This window comes from Lynx rufus, unplaced genomic scaffold (assembly GCF_022079265.1).
Source record: "Lynx rufus isolate CCGP_SWC_20201006 ecotype Redwood Valley unplaced genomic scaffold, mLynRuf1.p SCAF_24, whole genome shotgun sequence".
Lineage (NCBI taxonomy): Eukaryota > Metazoa > Chordata > Mammalia > Carnivora > Felidae > Lynx > Lynx rufus.
The window spans coordinates 5,812,106-5,832,627 of NW_025814839.1; the positions used below are offsets into that span (position 1 = coordinate 5,812,106).

Here is a 20,522-nt window from a genome sequence, read left to right on the forward strand (position 1 = left end):
TCGCAGCCGGGAGCTCTGGCTGACCTGGGGAGGCCTGGGAAACCCGCTCGCTCCCCCACTTTGTATCCCAGGTTCCTGCTTCTGTCACGTGAGCGGGCGAGGGAGGGAGGGAAGGAGGGAGGGGGACACAGGTCTGCCCCCTCCTCCAACCAAACCCAGGGTCTTGCCTTCCCAGGGAGTTGCACAGATTGGCGGGGTCAGGGAAAGACCAGGAAAACCCCACGGGGCAGGGACATGCCCACATCCGTTAAGGCGTTTCGCTGCTTCTACAAGGGGGCCCGGAAGGCAGGTGGGAGAGTGGGGGGGGGGGGGCACTGCCTCACCTTTGCATCCTGCTTCGTGAGGAAGTCCACGAAGCCGAACCCTCGGTGCGAGCCTGTCCCGCTCATCTTCTTCGGCAAACGGACGGTCTTCAGCTCCCCGAAGGTGCTAGAGACAGAGGGCAAAGCACAGGAGAGCTAAGGACCGGGGCCCACAAAGGGGCTGGGGTGTGTGCGTGAGGGCAGGACCGGCTTACACACTCATCCCCTCTGGTCAGAAAAGACAAGTGCTCGCAGGTGCACCCGTGCGCGCACGCACACGCACCGTAAACTGGTGTCGCCTCCCCCACCGGCCGGCTCGCGCTCGGGGCGTGCCTGGCCTTCTCCTCTCCGACCCCGGCCTTCCCGCTGGGCAGGGAGGGATGATGGGGTTGGAGACACGGATGGAGAATTTCCAGTTCCTCTGACAGGCTGGCACCCTCGGCCTCCCTTCGCCTGTGGGGCTGAGGAGGCGTGTGTGGGCTGGGGGAACGCAGCCCCACACAGGCAGGGCCAGGGCCCGGGATCCGGACGCGGGAGGAGGGTCTCCTGACCTGAATCCGCCTGCACGGCTGAGCCGAGCACACAGCAAGCTTGCGTTGAGCAAGAAGGATGAGCCTCTTCTCCCGGCCCCGAGACGGGGTGTCTCCTCAGTGCTCCCCGTGGGAACCAGGCGCCGCGACTCCCTTGAAACCCCACCTCCCCTACCTCCGAGCTTTAGTTTTCAGATCTGCTAAGCCAAAATCAGGCAAAGCTCTAGGGAAGAAAATGTGGCGCGCCCCCCCCCCCCCCCCCCGCCCCCACCAGTCCGGGATCAAACAGGTAAACACAGCTCGGACCATCCCCTGCCCTCCCTCACCCCAGCCCCGGAACCGGCCTCTCCTCCCAGATAAGCGTTTGAGAGATTCCCGGACAAAAGGATCAGGCCTGCCTGGCCCTCCTGTCTCACTTCCCAGCCCCAACCCCACCCTCACGTCCGTTTATCAAATATATATGCACAAATCGCTGCCAATAAATATTTAATGCGCGCGGCGTCTGAAGAGCTGTTATTGTATTTGGAAATCTCCACACACTTGCGGTCGCCCGGGCACACACACACGCGGGCTCAACGGCCCAGGATGCTTCAGGGCCAAAGACCGATTGGGTGAAAAACACAGTAAAGGCCGTAAGCCCTCGTGAAATGATATAAGCTAAATCCGAGGCGTTAACCCGCGGCCCTGCCAGCATGACCAGGCATCGGCCGGCCCAATTTCCGAAGGCGGGATGGTGGGTAAATGCGGCATTATGAATCCTCAAAATGAATCTGCACGTCTGCCCGCGGCTCCCCCCGCGGCTCCCCCCAGGCTGGGGAGAGGGCCAGCCTCCCAGGGAGGGGAGGGGCTGGAGGCGGCAGGCGGTGGGGCCCTGTCGTCTGCCCGCCCGGCTGAGGCTCTCTGGCTCCTTCAGGCGGCAGGGCTGGGGCCCAGGGGCTGGGCAGGTGGGGACAAGCAGGAAGGTGAGGTGGGAGGGCTGAGGAGTCCAGCCTGCAAACCCTGCTTTATTGTGCCACCTAAAGGCCGACACAGCCCATGACAGACAGACGCGGCCTCTCCTCCTCCGCGGGAGCCCCGGGGCCTCGGCCAGGGCGGGCGGGCAGGGGGATGGCGGAGCTTTCTCGCAGGCTTGTTGGGTAAACGGTCCTTTGGCTCCGGGTGCTTCAGAGGGACACGGGGGTGCTGCAGGGAGGGTGTGCCTGAAGGGCACGAGGACCAGACCGCGACAGCAGTCAGACTGGTAAGAGGAGGCCTCGGTGAGCACCCATGTGCCCAGGCCGTGCGGGGTGCCGTACCGACAAGGGTGCGGACCCCCGATGGGTGTGGGGGTCCTCCCTCCTCCCTGCCCCAGGCTCCTGCCGGCCTTGGCGGGCTCGCCGTGCCTCTCAACCAGGGCACTGGTGTGGACACCAGGGTGCCCTCTGCCTCCCCCTGAGGCTGGATGGAGCTCAGCTCTGCAACAGCAGAAGCCACATCTATCTTGCTTATCAGGGGCTCCGCAGCGAGGAGCCCAGGGCCTGGCTCAGTGGGATGAACAAGCAAGAACACAGGAGCCCCGGGCCGCAGACACGACCACCCGTACCTAGCCGCCGACACGCACGGGGACGTGCCGAGGACTGCGTGAAAACAGGCCACGGGGTACGTACGAACAGCACCGAGGTGAATTAGTCTCCCCACCTCCATTTTACAGATGGGGAGACTGAGCTCAGGGAGGCAGCAGCTCCTGTTAGCAAGTGGCAGGGTTAGGATGCGAATCCGGGCGGGTCTGATGTTAAGCCGGAGCTCTCTTTGCACTGCACGGCATTTGGTTTTCCTTCAACTGTCTGGACGGGGGCCGTCCACTTTCAGGAGTGGCGGGGGTGCGCGGGGGGGGGAGGGGTCCTCTTTCAGAGGTCTGGCCCCCCCCCGTCTGGCGCAGAGCTGGAAGGGGGTGGCTGGGAAGGGCTTGCTCGGACTCCCGTGGATCCGGCGACTCACCCGAGACCCCAGGGCTAGAGAGGGCGACTGAGTCCCAGTTCCTCCCGCTCATGCCATGTGCCAGCCTCCTGCCTCTGCCCCCACGGATTACCATCCTGTCCCTCGACGGTCCCGGTGGCCTCTGCCCAGGTCTCCCCGTAGCCCTGATTTCTGGCGAGTTGGCCCATGTGAGCGTGTGCGTGAGAGAGGGAGGGGGAGAGGAAAACGGCTGAGGTTAATTCTTCCCTCTGCCGCGCACTGCAAGCTGTGGACGTTCTGTGCATGGCAAGCAGCTGAGGGTCTGGAGAAAGGCAAGGAAAATAATTAAAAGGTGGAGAGAAAAGCTGATGAGGAGAGGCGGAAGGCGGTGTGCTCACGGGGCCGGGAGGACGTGGCACTGAGAGCTTGGCGCGGGGTGGGGGGGCGGGGTGCACGGCAGAGGGGTGCCCTTGGATCCACGAGGGACCACGTGCAGAGATCCAAGGGGGGGCCTTGGGGAGGTCACAGCCCCTGTCTGCACACGTGAAATACTGTGTCCAAAGGCCCTGGTCCTTTCGGAAATCCCTAGTCCTTTCCAGGGCTCAGGGAAATGGTTATGTGAACGTGTTTCTCCCTCCCTTCTGAGAACGGCACCAGAGAGAGCTGAGGCGGAAGGGGCAGCTGCAAGATTAGGGTTCCATCTTAGAAGGAACTCCCCGAGGTCCGGGAAGCCCTGAGATGAACAGGCAAGGCTTCAAGACACGGTTGTTGCTGCCGAGGCCCCAGGCGCCGATGCCCGCATGCCTGTGAGGTGCTCGGCCTTTTACGGACAGACTCCAGGGGCGCCTGGGTGGCTCAGCTGAGCGTCCGACTGCGGCTCGGGTCATGATCTCGCAGTTCGTGGGTTCGAGCCCCGCCTCGGGCTCTGTGCCGACAGCTCGGAGCCTGGAGCCCGCTTCGGATCCCGTGTCTCCCTCCCTCTCTGCCCCTTCCCCGCTCACGCTCCGTCTCTCTCTGTCTCTCAAAAATAAATAAACATTAAAAGAAAAATTTTGAATACAGTTTCCAGGCATCGTGACTGGAGGGGCAGTAATGTCGCTGTCTCTGTTTCCCCAGGTGAGAAAACCAGCGGCCAGGAGGCCCAGCGACCTGTCCACGTCCCACGGCCGGGCGGGCGCTTTCTCACGGCTGCCGCTCCTCCGGCCGGAGGACAATGCTGGGGAAGGTGGATGGTCCTGGCTGCTTGTATCACCGCGCGGGATAATATAAGGCTGATGCTAATGATCTCGCAGCTATATCGAAAGAGAATTAAAAAGAAAAAAGAAAAAAAAAAAGGTTGGGGGGGGAAAATCGATGAAGTACCTTTAGCTCCTTGGAGATAAGCGATATATAAATACCAGCCATTATTAAGGTTCTTATCTGACAGGAAGGTCCACGGAGCCATTTTTAAGAGTGGCTTTTGAAGGGAGTTCTGCACGCTCCCCCCCCTCCCCACCCCCGTCTCCTGGGAGCAGAGGCCACTGCCTGGGGGAGGCCGGGCAGGGCCGCCAGGGACCAGAGAGGGAGGAGAATCACAGGGCACCCAGGAACTCCCCCCAGCCCAGACCCTGCCGCTCGGGGAAGGAGACGCGCACGCTCCCCACTGTGTAGATAATAGAAACCACAAAATAGCAATTACTGTATCAGAAGCTGTGAATACAGAGGACATACCGGGCTTTTAAACACGGCCCTCCTTCCCTCCCCCACCCGCTCACACTTCATAACAAACTCGCACCTCACTTTTCCAATTATTTCATTCACCTTGGGTTCACCAATTACTCCCCCACGCGGCGGCCCCACCCCCCTCTGCCGCACCCAGAGCGCACGACTGCAGGCAGACCGGTCGGTGGGTTTGCCACAACCGGAGTTTGTTGTCACGTTTCTAATTTCTTCCCAGGCGGGTAGGGGTGGGAGGGGGGAGAGGGGAGGAAGGGGTGGGAGGGGGGCGCGAGGTGTTGAGCGAGGCGAGCCAATTACGCCCGGCCCTCGTAAACAGGTCTGGGCATGCAAATCATGTCTGCACACAGGCCCGAACGCAGGCACGATATGTGTGCGTGTGTGTGCGTGTGTGTGTGCGTGTGTGCATGCGGGGACGTCCTCCCTCTGCACACGCTGCACACCCCGTGGCCGGACCACAGCCCTGGCCGGCGACTGCTGGGGCCCTCTGGCTGTGCTACTGAAAACGGATGAATCGTCCGCTCCCTCCTTGTTTGAAGCGATGGGATCAGGAGGAAGGAGTGAGAAAAGAAAGGTGAGGGGGAGGCAGACAGAACCCTCCAGAGATGCACAACTTGACAGCCGTACAGCTGCTCTGGTGCCTGGGTTCCGGGGCTTAATGAGGGGGCTGGGAGGCAGCCCGACCCTCTGGCCTGCACGCTGACACCAAGTGGGGGTCGGGCACACCTTGACAAAGAGCCCAGGCCCCTCTGTTCCCAGGATGTGCGTCCTTTCCGCCTCCCTACTTAGCTCTGCCGGAGGAACCGGCAATCCCAGCAGAAGTGCTGAGTCACGTGGGGAACTTTGTTGGCATGACTTCTCTTCCACCTGCGCTCAGTGCCCTGCTGACGGGAAAAAAAGAATCAGCTGTCACCCGAGGGACGCAGAGTCAGACAACACTGTGGTCGCAACAGGACGAAGGGGCGGTTTGCGATAAGAATACACCCGAAGCTTCCTTCTCTTCCTTCTGGAGGGAAGAAGAAAGGGCTCAATCTCTTGGCAAAAAAAAAAAAAAAGAAAAAAAGCCTTTCAAATAGAGCCCCTTTTCCAACACGCACAGTGCACGCACAGCACATCCGTCCGTTCCCCCAGCACTCCAGGCTACGAGCCCCTCGGCATGTTAAACACCTGCTGTACAGGATCTCACGGCAGCCGCGTGAGCGAGGCACGGCTGCTCCCGTTTGACAAACGGAGCAGATGGGGCTCAGAGAAGTCACGTGATTTCTCCAAGGCCGCTCAGCCCGTCGTTGCGTACCACAGGGGGCGACGGGTCTGGCCCCAGGTCCCGTAGGCGGCAACGAGCCGCGCTGGGCTCAAGGTGGGCGGCCTGTCCCCTCGTGCCTTTGATCACGCAGGGTGCTCCCTGTGTGCCGGGTACTCGGAGGGAGGCAACAGTGGGCCAGACACCAGCCTTGGTCTCAGGGGACGCTCGCCTGACGGGGAAGAGCCGGCAGGCGGGCCGCGGGCCCCTCTCTGCCCTGCCGAGGCAAGGAGAGACAGGCCACCTCGAGGCAAACCCCTCCCTCCGTCCATGTTAGGTGAGGTCTGCAGTACCGTGAGGCTGCAGGACAGGACCCATCACCCCAACCCCCCAGCTGGGGCGTCCAAACCAAAGCCTCTGATCCAGGCCGCCTTGTCCCATCCTCCAGCCTCACAAACGGGGAAGGAAGGCGAATCCAACAACACTGGCTTTCCTCCTGCTCCTGAAGCCACCAAACTCAAGCCAACCTCAGGACCTTTGACCTCACCCTTCTTGTTACCTGGACCTCTCCTTCCCTAGACGTTCCCACAATCAACTCCTGCCCGTCATTTGATTTCTGCTCAAATGCCACCTTTCCAAAGAGGCCATTCCGCTGAATGTTCCCCACCCCCCCTCGCCGGCCACTGTCCCACCTGCGCACCGAGGAAATGGCTTGTTTCCTTGTCCTTGCCCTCCCTCTTCTAGAAACAGAAAGAACACTCTGAGACGGCAGAGGTCGTGCCTCGCACACACGCCCACCATCCGGGCACCCACCCGGCACCCGTGGGCCCTCCCTGACTTGCAGGTCCCTATCCTCCCCGTGCCTCTGCTGTTGTGGCCACGCAGTCACGTGTGGGGGCAGGACACTCAGTCCTTCTGTCCTCAGGACGCGTCTTCACAGCTTATTACAAGGAGCGTTTGGCCCCCGGTACCAGCGCCCCTCCCCAGGTACCCAGATCCACCCCTTCGACTGCGGTGAAGAAACAGCAGGAAATACAGACGGGGCCGACTCAAGTAGTTACGAGGGGACGGGTCCCTAGACTGGGAGGTTCAGAAGCGAGCCCTGCTGGGTAAGGGCGGACGCGGGTCCGTGCAGACGGCCTCGGCCAAGGGGCGGGCACGGGCAGGCAGGCTCGCGGCCGCCGCTCCCCCCCGAAGGCTGCCTGGTGAGCGGAGACACGCTGTGGCCTGGAGCCTCGTGGGGCACGGGCTCTTGGGGACATTTAGCGGACGCAGACTGAGGCGTGCAGCTTCTTCCCCTTTTGTTCTCGCTCGCTCTCTTGTTAAAGGGTGGCTGTTAGACTGAACTTTTCCAATTACTCACCACTCATCACGGTGAGAGGCGGATGCGGAAAGGTTACCTGCTCACCATCGGGAGCCAGCCTTCCTTTCATTTTTGCCTCTTGGAGGCTGAAAAATGGCCCGGTTTCCGAGAAAGTGAGAAAAGTGGCGCGGGGAACAGCATTTAGCTTTTCTCAATAGCCTTTCACGGGGTCCTTTCCAGGCAAGCGTGACCCTCTCGTTTTCTAGATGAGGAATCCTGGGGAGGAGCAGTTAAATGGTATCTCTGAATCAGAGCTGGGGCCCGAGGACTCTCTCGAGAGGCTCCTGCCAGGAGGGGACGTGGCCCTGGGAAATGGAAGGTCTGGCCTGGCTCTGCCCTCACCAGCTGGGTGACCCTGGCTGAGCTGTTTCCAGGCCGGACTGATGAATGGGGAGGAGGGGAGGGGAGAGGAAGGGAAGATGGAGAGAGAGAGAGAGAGGACACATGGGCACAGGGGAGGGGAGTCTGATCTGCCCTAGGTTCAGGGCCACTGCTCCACCAGAGGGGGCAGGGGCCACTCGGCCCCAGTCTGGAAGGCCAGCTGGACACGTGGGCCCAGGAACAGCAGATCTGTTCTTTCCTCTAAACAGGCCTACAGTCGAGGTTCTTCTGAGAAATGAGATTTTTAAAAAAGGGCTTTTTTTTTTTTTTTTTAGTGTTCTATTTATTTTTGAGAGAGAGAGACACAGAGCATGAGCAGGAAGGGGCAGAGAAAGAGGGAGACACAGAATCCGAAGCAGGATCCAGGCTCCGAGCTCTCGGCGCAGAGCCCGACGCGGGGCTCGAACCCACGAACCGCGAGATCACGACCTGAGCCACAGTCGGAAGCTCAACCGACTGAGCCCCCCAGGCGCCCCTGAGGAATGAGATTTTTAAATACTGGTAACAAGGCCAAGACATCTGAGACACTGTGTCCCCAAATCAAATGAGCAGACGCACCTGTGGGCTTGCCCGATCATCACCGCCACATCCGGGTCCCGGTCCCGATTTGGTTCCAAGAGATGGGAAGGGGTGGTCTACTTCCAAAGTGACAGCATTGCCTCACCTCCGTGTTACCCAGGACCGGGTGCCTCCCGGCGCCCTGCGGCCCAGCGGCCCTCTTGCCGGCTTGTGTTCACGTAACGTGACCCGTGTGGGATTCTAAGCTCCTCGAGCTGGAGAGAAGGTCTTGCCGGGGTGGTTTGCTCTACGGCATCGACCCCAGGCACCGACAGTCTGTGGCCACACCTGCCCTGAACGAGCACCGGTCACCGCCCTCCAGGACCCGTACCCGGATTTGAGGCGTGGTAGGAATTTGAACGTGCCTCGTCTTTCGTGCGCTACGGGTCCTTCATTCGCTCAGCAACGACTTCCTGAACGTGTGCTGGGCTCTGAGCGGCAAAAGAGCAGCGGCCCAGACCCGCTCTGGCCTCCACCGGCCGCAGCCTCTTCCTTCCTTCCTCAAGGATTGTAAGCCGGTGGTTTCCTTTTTTTTTTTCTCTCTAATCCCGGAGCGATGCGTTGAGCATTCATCTCCGATATTCGTATGCTTTTGATCCGGAAACGTGTACATACCGCTGTTCCACTGCGTATGTACGTCTTTAAATACTGAAATATTAGAAGACTTGAAAGGATGAGATAAAAAGTAAGTAGAAATGGAAATTCTAATGTTTTTCTCCTGTTCCTCCAACTGGCTGTCATAGGCCGTGTTTTGGGGGGGGGGGTCACACCTTTTGAAGGCACACAACGGGCCCAGCGGTGTTGAGTTTATTCCACGGATAACTGGAGGCCGTCCTCAGCAACCCGTGAAGCAGGAGTTACGCACCTATGTTACATATGGAGAAATTAAGGCTCAGTCTGCTTAAGGGATTTGAGGGAAAACTCACAAGGCTATATAGTCAATGGCAGAGCCAGGACTCAACCTTAGGCCTAATGAAATTCTAAAGCCTGTGTGCTCTTAACCGTGGCCTTGCAAGAGAGGGGGTCCATCTGTGCATGGCTGAAGGATTTAAGAAGCAAATGAAGGCTGAATACTGTCTGCTAAACCTGAGTAGAGTCCTTAGAAAATGTCATAAAAATAGTTTTAAGGTAAGAGGCAACTTTTTAAGAACGATTTTTCAAACCAGTCCTGAAAGACAGTCATAGGTACTTTATGGAAAAAAGGCTCCTGGAATTAAATAAATTTGAGAGCTGTCTGGTTCAAGAGACTTTCGCAAGCTTCTCTGCTGCAGACCTTGTCAGTGCCTTGGAGGTCCTAGGTACATGCAAGATGGATCTGGAAGTGAGAGGGAAGACCTGGTATTTTTCAAACTCATCTGGCAACTGAACCCCTCCGGCCGCCAACAGGAAAACCTATTAGCATCTGTCAGAATGCAGCTGGGAAATGTAATTTGGGAGATGGAAAGGCAGGTAGTAACCATGGAAGGCCCGAGCACTCACACGGGAGTGAAGCCGCTAACTCGCCAGGGGCTCTGAGCGGTGGGGAGCTGCTGCAGGGGGTCGGGTTTCAATGGCGGCGAGGGGCCAAGTTCCCGCATCAGAGAAAGAACAGAAGCACGGAGTCAGATGTGGGTTTAGATCCCAGCCCTACACCTGACGTCCCCTTTCTGAGGCTCAGCTCCGGCACCTGAAAAATGATCATCCCGCCCTACGAGGCTGCTGGACCCAGGGTTCCTGGCGTAGAACGAGAATGAAGAAACGGAAGCTGGTGTCGGCAACGCCCTTGACCCTAAAAAGGATCCGCAGGCGTGTCAAGCAAGGGACGGCTTCCAAGCCCTACGGCGTTTCAGGTCGGAGCTGGAAGGAGCCCGCTGGGCCGGTCAGGCCCCTCCTGGCGGACCCCAGGGGTTTCTAGCGGAGAGCTGCCGTGGGACAGCCAGATGGGACCTTGTGATTCTTGGTGCCCTGAAAAAGGCGGCAATTCTCCGTCTTCCCCACATGACCCACGAGTTTTACAAGATAATTGGAAGAAACTGTCCCCAGGGAGGCATCCCTCAGCCAGACCCAGGCACCCCCGAGTCCCCTCGGGCGGAGCGAGGCCCCCGGATCAGCCCGTGCTCGGAGGGAGAGGAGCAAGACGCAACCCCTGGCCTGGGGCGCACGTTCTGGTCAGTTCCACGCCTCTGCCGGGGTGAGTTAATGGAATCCACGGCAGCTGCTCTCCCCCACTTTCTCCCTCTCTAGTCTTCAGCTGCCTCAAGTACAGCTAATCCCATTACAAGGAAATAAAGTGGATAATTCAGGCTAATGAAATCGTTACAAGAATGTGGCCAGCCAGAGGTGGACATTCAGAACCAATTTAACACCCTTTGGTGTCATTATCCTCAGTGCAGGAAATGCTGGAGAAGAGGAAGGAAAAAAATGAAAAAGGGAGAAAAAGAAAAGCCCAGCCTCCTTCTTGTTGGCCTAACTCTGGTTGAAGAATGGATCCGCCGCGTATCTTGCTCGTTGTTAGTATCTCCGCCAAGTCCCGTATCTCCACGGTAACCCCAGCGAATATCAAAGCGGGTGGGACGGACCCGGAAGTCACCCGCCGTGGGTAAACCCGCGGACCCCTCCACACCTTTCGTTCTGCCCAAATCTGTTGCTGTTCCGGCAGGGACCACGAAGGGGGGGACCCCCTGGGCCCCAAGATACCACCAAACTCTGAAGCCTCTGACGCTGAGTGGGGCAGGAGAAGCTGGGGTGACCTCCCAGGCCAAACAGAGCAGCCGGCAGGACCCTGTCTCAGGTGGGCCTGGGGGGCCGAGCAGGCACAGCCCCTCATGCCGCCTGCTGCCAGGTCACGTCCAGGCCTGCTGGGAAGGCTGAATCGAGAAATAGCCACTCAACCTCGGAGCACCCGCTACCCGCACTCGGGTCAGATGGCTCCGGCCGGGGGCCCGCTCCTGCCCCTGCCGTGTCGCCACACACTCCGGAAGGGCCCTGACAGTTGCCTTTCCTTTGGATCCATTTCAGGGCTCGGGACCTTAAGGAGGACGGCACCTACCCCGAATCCCCGTCATCTCTAGTCGGTTCCCATCAGCTTGACGCTCTCTTCCAAATGAGTCCTAGGCTGTTCTAACCCCTCAGACTAAGGGCACCAGTCTCCAGTGACCCGGGTCCTAACTGGGGAACACGCATGGCAGGTGGAGAAGGAGGAGGAGGAGGTGAAGGGAAGGGATCCCACAGATGTGAGAACTTCCGCTGAGCTCGCGGGGTTGTGTAGAGATCTTAAGTGGCCACGCGGGGCAGAAGGGAGTTACAGTCACTGGGGGTTAGAAGGCTCCCGGGGACAGTCCCCCGCCCAACCCCCCGGTTCTTTGTGCCGAACAGCAGTCCTCAGTAACCAATGCCGCCCTCTACGTAGTGAGCGACAGGAAGGCCTCTGGGGAGACTAAAGACGAGCAGCCTCGCAGCCTGCAGGACTTGGGGTGCACCAACACATGCCCCACTCACGGCCTCTGGGCCCCGCCTCTGCTGACCTCCCTGGAGGGGCACAAAGTGGCACACGTCTACATCCAGGCGAGTCCACGTGATGTCCCGGCAGCAGCTCTAGAAAGGGCTGGGACGGGGGCAGGGGCCCTGGCCGGGTCCAGTGAGCCCTCCTGGGAACACCGATGGGATGGGAGCCAATGCCACGACTCAGGGGCCGAGGACAGAGACTCGGGGAGCCAGGGGCTCGGAGCAAAGCAGGCCGCGTGCCGTCCAGGCCACACAGCATCTGCCCACTCGCCTAGAAGCCCGAGGACCCAGAAGGAAGACAGGGGGTCCCCAGAACTGACGACGCCACAACACCCACGCGCTAAGCTTCTGCCCGCCATTCGCGGGCAAGCTGTTGCCCCTGCCCCTGCCCCTTGCCCGCTGAAAGCCTGTTTACTTTTTCCTTTACAAACTTGCTCCTCTAACTTCTCATCCCGGAGCAGCTGAGAACGGCAAAGCAGTTAATAGAGGCGGGCGCCTAAAAGGCCTCAAGAAGTGACAAGCGACAGGCACGGATCAGACCAGGGGCCCCGCACGCTTTCTCTGTCCAGAGCCACAGAGTAAATATTTTTGGCTTTGCAGCTCCTCAGCTCTGACACTGCAGAAAGCGAAGGGTCACAGGCAGTGTGTACACGAACGGGTGCAGCCGTGTGCCGATAAAACTTGATTTCCCAAACAAGGTAAAGGGGCGGGGGGGGGGGGGCCTGGTGCCACACGAGCCTTATTTTGCCAACCCCTGAATTAGCCAAAGAAACCCCACCAAAACACGATTCTTTCCTGGCAAGGTGCAGCAGTCCGGGCCTGTCACGTGTTGGGAACCCGACGTGGGGCTCGATCCCACGAACCATGAGATCACGACCTGAGCTGAAGTCAAGAGTCAGGTGCTTAACCGGCTGAGCCGCCCGGGCGCCCCTGCTTCTGGCCACTCTTGTGACCCAGATCGTAGACACCACTGGGCACAAGAGCCAGAGGGCGGGGAGGGGGCCGGTGCTGGCTGGTGCCAGGCCGGATGTGCCACCTTCACGGCTCAGAGCAACCCCACGGGGCGGCAGTCCTCCCGGGGTGAGGGGAGGTCTGTCCGAGGGCTTGCTCCCAGGCCCGTGGAGCTCCCTGACTTCCGGCTCTGCCACCCTGCCCCTGGGGGCACAGCAGCCCACTTCTGCCCTTGAACGAACTCCTCAGGTTCTAGCTGTGCCCGCCGGCCGCCGGAAGCCATCAGGCAAACGACGGAGGAAGCACAGAAGGGGCCGAGGAGATGACGACAGATACAGAGAGCAGCTTCTAAAGAGCTCGGCATTCCAGAGGCTGGGGTGTGCCTCCGAGAGCGGAGGAGCCTCAGCATCTGATCTTCCAGGAAAAAGCCAGGCCTGCGGCCACAGGGGATGACAGCCGAGACATGTCTGCAGGAAGGCGAGAGCGGCGAATCCACAGCGCGGGCCAATCGATGGCAGGCGCTGGAGGCCGTCCTGGGGGCACGGCAGGGGACAGGGGACAGGGAGCGAGGACAGTGATCCATGCCGCTGAGCCTGCCAGCACCGAGGGGGAGGACAGGCGCTCGCCTTGGCTGGGACAAATATTATTTTTAAAAGTCTACGAAAGAAAACAACAATAAAACAACTCAGGCTCGGGGTGGCTGGCGAGTTTTCGGATGCAGGGAGAGGAGGAAAGAGATTTGCGAGAGGGACCGTTTGCTTGGGGCCAAACGAACCCACGCAGAACTCCGCTCGGTCGGAGAATGGGGAGGGGAGGTGGAGAATCAGGTGGTCACCAGAGGCTCAGAGCCACGGGTGTCGAACCCGGGCCACGCGCGGTGTGGGGTCTGGCACGGAGCCATGGGCTCCGGAGGGCGGGTTCCGGGGGGCGCTGCGGGTGAAGGAGAGGCAGGGACCGCGAGGACCGTGAGTGTGGGTCCTGCCATGGAGCATCTGGGTGTGTGGGGTGGGGAGGCGCCTCCCTGATAAGACAGCCCGTTAGGGCCAGACAGGACCTCGGGGCTGGGATGACCGAGGAACTGCAGGCAGAGGGTGCAGGGCAAAGAGAAAACCCCTTCCCCGGGGGGAAGGAGGCCCCGTCTGCAACGACCACGGTCCCCACAGTGAGTCGAGGAGCCACCCTTTGCAGAGTTCGCGAGGAGGGAAGACGTAAATCATCGTGTCTCTGGCGACGCACAAAGCCCTCCACACGCTTTGTCGGCTCCCTCGCAGCAGCCAGGAGACGGGCTGCGTGTGCCAATCCGGGCTGCGCCTCTCCTTCCTCGCTTCCCTCCTTGTCCCATCTGCAAGACGAGGGGGCACGGCCACAGCTTTTCCCGAGGCAGCAGGCCCGCGGTGACCTGGGCCCCGGGGGTGGCCACACGCTGGGCTGGGCAAAAACAGTCAAAGGTTTCTGGGCCCTCCTGGGGCCGAGTGGGAGGTAATTAAAAGCAGACCCGGTTTCTCCGGCTGCACTCAAGCCCCCGGCAGAACAGAAATTCCATTCCCATCACGTGCGGGGTTTCCCGCTCCCGGTGGGGAGTTGGCGCCCCGTGTGTGGGGTGGTCCCGACCCCAGCTGGGAGACGTCGGGAGTCCGAAGGCGTAGGTGGTGCGTAGGGATGCCGAGCACAGGCTGGGGGGTCAAGCTGGCGCCTCGGCTTGCTCATCTGTAAAATGGGGACAACGGCCTGGCGCTCCACGGAGCTGTGCTAAGGATTAACTGAGATACTACGTCTGGGGCACTTCACAGCCAGCTGGGCCCACGGCGAGCGCTCACAAAGAGGCGACGAATGCGGGCATCACGTCAGGCAAGTACGGACAACTGTGCGTGTGCTCTCCTCTCCGTCTTCCAGATGAGGCGCCCGCCCCGCCTACCTTCAAGGAGCCAAGCCACAGAGGTGGCCCTGGAAGCCCACGGATCGGTGTCCGTCTCCCAGGGGGCTGTCCCTGTGGCCACAGGGACGCTCTGTCTTGTTTCACCCTCCCCACCTGGACCCAGGGAAGTGCCCCCTGGGCGTGGTTTGCACACTGGGATTCTGGGGGATGATTTCCCTTGAAACAAGGTTCCCCTTGCGGGGGAGAACCCCCCTCCCTGCTACGCCAATGACCACGGCTGGGATCCAGGGACATGTACTGAAGGTGCGTGGCGGCGGGGGGGTGGGGGGGGAGGTGGGGAGTTACTATGGCAGAGCCGTCACCTGCTCTCCAAATACCCACGGCTCCCACGCCTGCCAGCCCAGACTGGCCTGTGAAGCGTGAGCACAAGGAAGCCCGAGCGTGGCCGTGCGGCTGTCTCTTCCCCCGCCAAGGAGAAGCCCGAAAACCACACGCTGAGCCGCGGGGTTGTTCCCACAGCGCAGAGCCCATCCTGACTAACGCGGGAACGAGGACAGAAGCGCTTGGGGGCGGGGACCGAGCTGCCTCCGAGCAGGAGCCGAAACGCAAAGCAGAGAAACCCAAGAACGGCAGCCCCTGGGACGGGAGCTCCAGGAGACGCGTCTCCAGAATCCAAGTCTGGTTTGTTCCTCCGTGAAACTGGTGGCACCTCCGACGTGCCCGGCACTTCGCCAGGTGTGCCGAAGGCGCGGGGACAGCGAGGCCCCGCGCCTGCCCAGTCTCGCAAGTCCTTCAGCACTGGGGTGGCTCTCCCCGTTTCCAAATGATAATGAGGAGAAAGCGACCAGGGGCCAAATCTGGCTTTCCACCTGCCTGGGTACGTAAGGCCAACCTGGAACACAGCTGTGCCCGCTCTGTGGCACAGACCACGCGGCCCAGAAGGCCGAAAATATGGCCTCTCTGGCTCTGCGTTCGCGTTCTCCAGGGAAACAGAGGCAGCGGGATACGTATGGGATGTAGAAAGAGCTCGACCACCCGGGACTGGCTCACGCTCGCGCGATCATGCAGGACCAAGCAACTCCGCCCTCTGCCGTCCGTCCGCAGGCTGGAGGCTCAGGGAGGCTGGTGGTGTGGTCCAAATCCAAGGGCCCGAGACCCGGCGGGCCTGACGTACCGGCCCTGGTCCGGGGGCCCAAGAGCCAGGTACAGCGATGTCCAGGGGAACGTCCCGGCAGAAGCGGAGAGCGGATTCGCCCTTCTCCCTCGGCCTGCACGGTGCCCGCCCCCGCCGGGGAGGGCCGCGTGCTTTACGCACGTCACCAGCCCACAGCGGACATCCTCCCCAACACCCTCACAGAGGCCACACCAGAAAAAGTGTCTTACCAGCTCTCTGGGCACCGGGTGGCCCCGTCGAGTTGGACATGCGAAGTTAACTCCCGCGGGCTCTGCCCAGGAAGGCTGGCAACCCCAGTTCTAGAGCAATCTCATCCCCGGGGCCCCGAGCCCAGTCCGCAGTCACGGTCACGGCCCCCCAGCTCCGGACCTCCACGCTGCACTGCTGGGCCCTAATCCCGTCACCCTGAAAACCACGGCCTTTACCTCCTCACTCCTGCGTTCTCGGTCTCCCTTAATCAGGTGCTTCTGAGATCAGGAGGTACTTAATAGAGGCCGTGAGAAAACCCAGGTCAGCTGGTCTCTCCGGAGGCGGGCACCAAGCTCCGTCAGGCCTCCCTGCCTTGCCCTCCCCAGGCAACATCTACCTGAGGGCCCGAGTTGAGGAGCTGTGGCCGGGGAGCCACCTGCCAGGGCTGAACCTGCCCTCCCCCACCCCCGCTCCTCTCCGCAGGCCCGGGAGAGGGGGACACCTGTGCGACCACCCTGCCAGGCTTGTGACAAGACATGGTCCCGCCCCCTCCCCGGCCCCCACCGCACACACATCCTCACCCCCACAAACTCACCACAGCATAGAGAGACCTCAGAGACGGGAGGCAGGCGGCCCGAGGTTGCCTGTCTGCCCGCCTGTCTGGGGTTCCATGTTAGGAAAGTGCTCCCTAAACTAAATCCTCGCCAAGAAGTGTGATTAAGTAGAAAGAAAGAAAAGAGAGCCAGGTGCCAGAGCCGGGGGCGGGGGGAAAGGGCGGAGGGGGGAGGACGTGTACACGCCGTGTTGTTTCGGGGGTGAAACACGGGACCTTGGCCGTGGTGGCTGCCTGTGGGGGGCACAAAGGGCCAGCCCTTGTGTCCTACCAGGGGTGGAGCTGGGCCGAGGCTGGGGTGGCCCGTCTCCCTGACAGCTGGCTTCCGGCTCCCAGCCAGCGCCCCACCTCCGGGGGCCACCGGCTCTGCCCCAGCTCGCTCGATCCGGGGGCAGGGCGGCGCTGGCCTCGGGGGCCGGCCTCAGCCAGGACCCTGGCGCGGGAGCTCAGGACTGTTCTGGAAGGCATTCTGTACACCGCTTGCGGGTCTCTGTGGGATCAGCTCCTTCCGCATCCCGCTCTCCCTGCTCCCCGGGGTCACCTCCACCACACTGTCTGCACCGATCGTCTCTCAGCTTCCAGTTCGGGAAGAACCAAATTAATACACACATTTGCTATTTACACTATGCCTTTTCACAGCTTTTACGCTGCCTGGTGTTTTCTAGAAAACATATAAAACAACTGTTTCTATCACACAATCTATAAAACAAAACAAAACAACATCAGACGTATAAACGCGGTAATTACGTGTGTACGTAACATACATACGGGTGTACCAGAGAAGTATTTTTTTTATGTTAGAAACGTTTAAAAACGTTAAAGGGAGAAATGAGGCCCACGGACACCTCAATTACTGGTCCTTCCAACCACAGGGGGATTGCAGCCCATTTCTCCCTCCTAAAAAGTGTAGTGCTAAGAAAATAATGTTCTCTCTTGATCTGTGTATCCAAGGTGCCCAGAGAACCACTTGCTTCCCTCATTCCCTAGGCTGCCAGGGAGCTCAGGCTACATCCAGTATCTCACTGCAGAAACCCACCTAGGCCAAGTCTTCTGGCCCAAATATGGCCCTCACCTGCACACAGCTCCAACTGTCCCCTCCCAGGTCTATTTCCCCAGACGCCCTATGGAGGGCATCGTCCTGCCTCCCTTATGGGCGTGTGTGGTGGGGGGTGGTGGTGAGCGGAGAGGGGTGGGGTATTTCTTCCCAGCGTCCTTCTCCTTCGGGCACCACCCCCGCCCCTGCCCCCGCCCCCGCCAGCAGTTCTGTCCTGCCCGCTACAACAACAGCTCCCCTAGGAAGTCCCCCCTCCGTCCCCGACTGCTGTCTGGTGCCCCACCTTGTCACCCTGGCCCCCGGGGGCAGTGACGGGGGCTGCCAGAGAAAACACAGGGCGCGCGGCGACACGAGAATTTCAGATAAAGAACAAGGAACTGTGTTTAGGGTCAGCGTGTCCCAAATATTGCGTGTGACACACACCAAAAACCAACAAAACAGAAACAAAACGAATCACCTCCCCCCGCTGTATTTAAAACCTTTTTAAAATCTGAAATTCAAATTGAACTGGGCGTTTGGTATTTTTATTTGCCACGTGTGACACCCGTGTAGTGACATATTTTTGCCGTGGGGTCTCTGGGCGCCCCCCTGCCCCCTCCTCCACCGGTTCCCCGTGGGCTCCGCAGCTCTGCCTGCGTCTGCGAAGCATGCATTTATTTTTTTAAGATTTTTTTTTTTTTCAACGTTTATTTATTTTTGGGACAGAGAGAGACAGAGCATGAACGGGGGAGGGGCAGAGAGAGAGGGAGACACAGAATCGGAAACAGGCTCCAGGCTCCGAGCCATCAGCCCAGAGCCTGACGCGGGGCTCGAACTCACGGACCGCGAGATCGTGACCTGGCTGAAGTCGGACGCTTAACCGACTGCGCCACCCAGGCGCCCCTGCGAAGCATGCATTTAAAGCAGAGGCAGGAATTCTGCACCCTGACAGATATGAAGGCTCTTATTCTGTTGGCCTTGTCCTGATGACGGTCTTCTGTCAAGTGGCTTCCAATCCTCGGGGTGAGTTGTTTAGACTCCACACCGCCCCAGGGCCTGTGGGCTCCGCCTGCCTCAGTCCCGACATCTCAGATCAGAGCCACCCCTTTTAGGAAGCCTTCCCTGACCACCTGCACCGAACTCCCAGGCACCACGGACCCATCACCGCACAGCAAGCCAGCACTGCGTGTCAGTCCCTGACGTCACCTGTTTACTGGCCATCTCCCCGCGTGCACAGGAGCTCCGGGGCAGGGCTCTCCGTGGTCTTGAGGAGAAGCCCTCTCTGCCGGTCAACATCAGTACGTACGTCACACGTACCTAAGTGCCCCCCACGTCCCCAAACCGCTTCGTGACACGTGGCAAGGCTTGCCCCAACGGGGGCGCTGCCCTACGGGTCTGTGGAGACGCGCGGGCTCATTGTATCGGATTCTCCGCCTGGCCCCAATAATGACTTTCCTCGACCAAGTTTCTCGGCGGCGGCTGCTGCGGAAGAAAGTGATAGAACCGGGGACAGGTACAGTTGCCATGATACGGCCGTCGTGGTAATTTAGCCTCAGAGTTCCGGCTCCCCTGGAATAATTTAACGATCGGTCATGAAAAGGGGAGGAAGGAGGACAATGTCGTGTGGCTTGATGTCTCCACCTCCAAAAAATAATCTAAGTTCCCGTAGACAGAGAAGGCCCCCGGTCGGAGACGGAAGGGTGACAACATTTCCTGCCAGGACCGCGGTGGGGACGCCTTACCTATCTGCCTTTGTGGGGAGTGCGGGAAACAGCAAGTGAATTAGAAAAACCGTGGGGACATCTATTCCGAACCGTGTCTCTCCCTGGCCGCCAGTTATGTTCCTTTCGTACCCAGAGCCTGGAGCGTCTTTCTTTAAAGCAACCGCTCCTCAAAGCCTCTGACCGGCTTCCTCCCTCCTTCAGGCCTCCTGCCCCAGAGGACGGAGGACGAGGGAGCTGGGGGCGGGAGAGGGCGTGGATGAGAAACGGAGCCACCGCTCTGGGCCCATGACCCCTGTCTCCCTGACCGGAGACCAGGCTGCTTCTACAGGCTGGAGAAACCCCTTGGTGCCACAAGCCACTTGTTACTTCCTTGGGCCTTGAAAATAAATACCCGGGGGCAGGGAGCAGCTCTTTAGAAAGCCGGTTCCTCTGTTGTGCAAAGGCTGTACGTGGGGGTGCGTGCACGGCCTCCACCCCCAGGAAGTGAGCGCCCCTGCGTGTCACTGACCGTGCACCTGGCCCGCGCCCCGAGCACCTGCTGCTGAGGCAGTGCAGCAGGGACCTGCCTGCGCGCCGGGGTCTCCTGCTCAAGCTGACGAGACAGAAAACCGCATTCCTCCAGGAACGGACAGACTAACCGCGGCCTGCGGCAGGGAAGTTCATTTTAACCGGCCGTTCGGAGACATCGCACGCCTGGCCTTGTCTAGGACGTTCAGCCAGTCGCCAATCCCGCGTGTGGACCGGCCTGAGCGGCCTGGTCACCTCCACAGGGGACTCCCGGAAGGGGTCCACAGACTGTAAAGCGTCGTCCCGACTCGCCCCGATTCTGCGTTCTGGCCACACTCTTCCTCAGACGTCAGGGACTGGCACGCTTTATTTAAGGTCACGCCAAAAAGAGTCACTAGGCAAAACCCGCCGGGGCCAGCAAGAAGACAGGAGGCACTAGAGCCAGGTGAGTTTCAAATGACAGTGCTGGGCGGGGGCTGGGACAGATATAATGCCGAGGGGGGGCTGCCTCGTGATCAGGGCTGACTCCCGCGGAGGACGGGTTGTGGCTGGGGGGCATCTTACCCCGAGGGACTGCCATCAGTCCCCACGCCACCCACAGTCTAAGTGTAGGCATGTGCTTGTTACTGTGCACGGGTGGCCTTGGACAAAGCCCCTGCAGAACCAGCTCCCCCGCCGGAGAGATTCTCCAGAGTTGTGGGTTCAGGACTCCGCCCTTACCCCAAGCGTGTGCCCCCTGGGTAGCTGTGCAGCGGTATTAAAGCCGCCCTCTTCCTCCCGGGACAGGGAGTCAGGCGGTAACGGGAAGTTCTTGGGTCGCCTTGCAAGAAACGGCGAGCCTGAACATCTTTTTGGAAAAGCCAGAAGGACAGAGAGACAGAGACATGTGATTTTGGGCAATGGGAAAGGCAAAAGGCAAGCCACCTTCCCTAAGAACATTCTGCCCC

General features: G+C 60.2%; 1 protein-coding gene across 3 annotated transcripts in view; it reads right to left on the bottom strand.

Moving 5' to 3' along the window:
• Nucleotides 1–20,522, bottom strand: part of RBM19 (RNA binding motif protein 19) — a 153,003-nt gene that overhangs the window by 56,534 nt on the left and 75,947 nt on the right. For all 3 annotated transcript variants that reach the window (XM_047088170.1, XM_047088171.1, XM_047088172.1), the window contains exon 22: nt 324–429. In XM_047088170.1, coding sequence (XP_046944126.1) covers nt 324–429 — 106 coding nt within the window. The remainder of the gene's footprint in view (nt 1–323; nt 430–20,522) is intronic.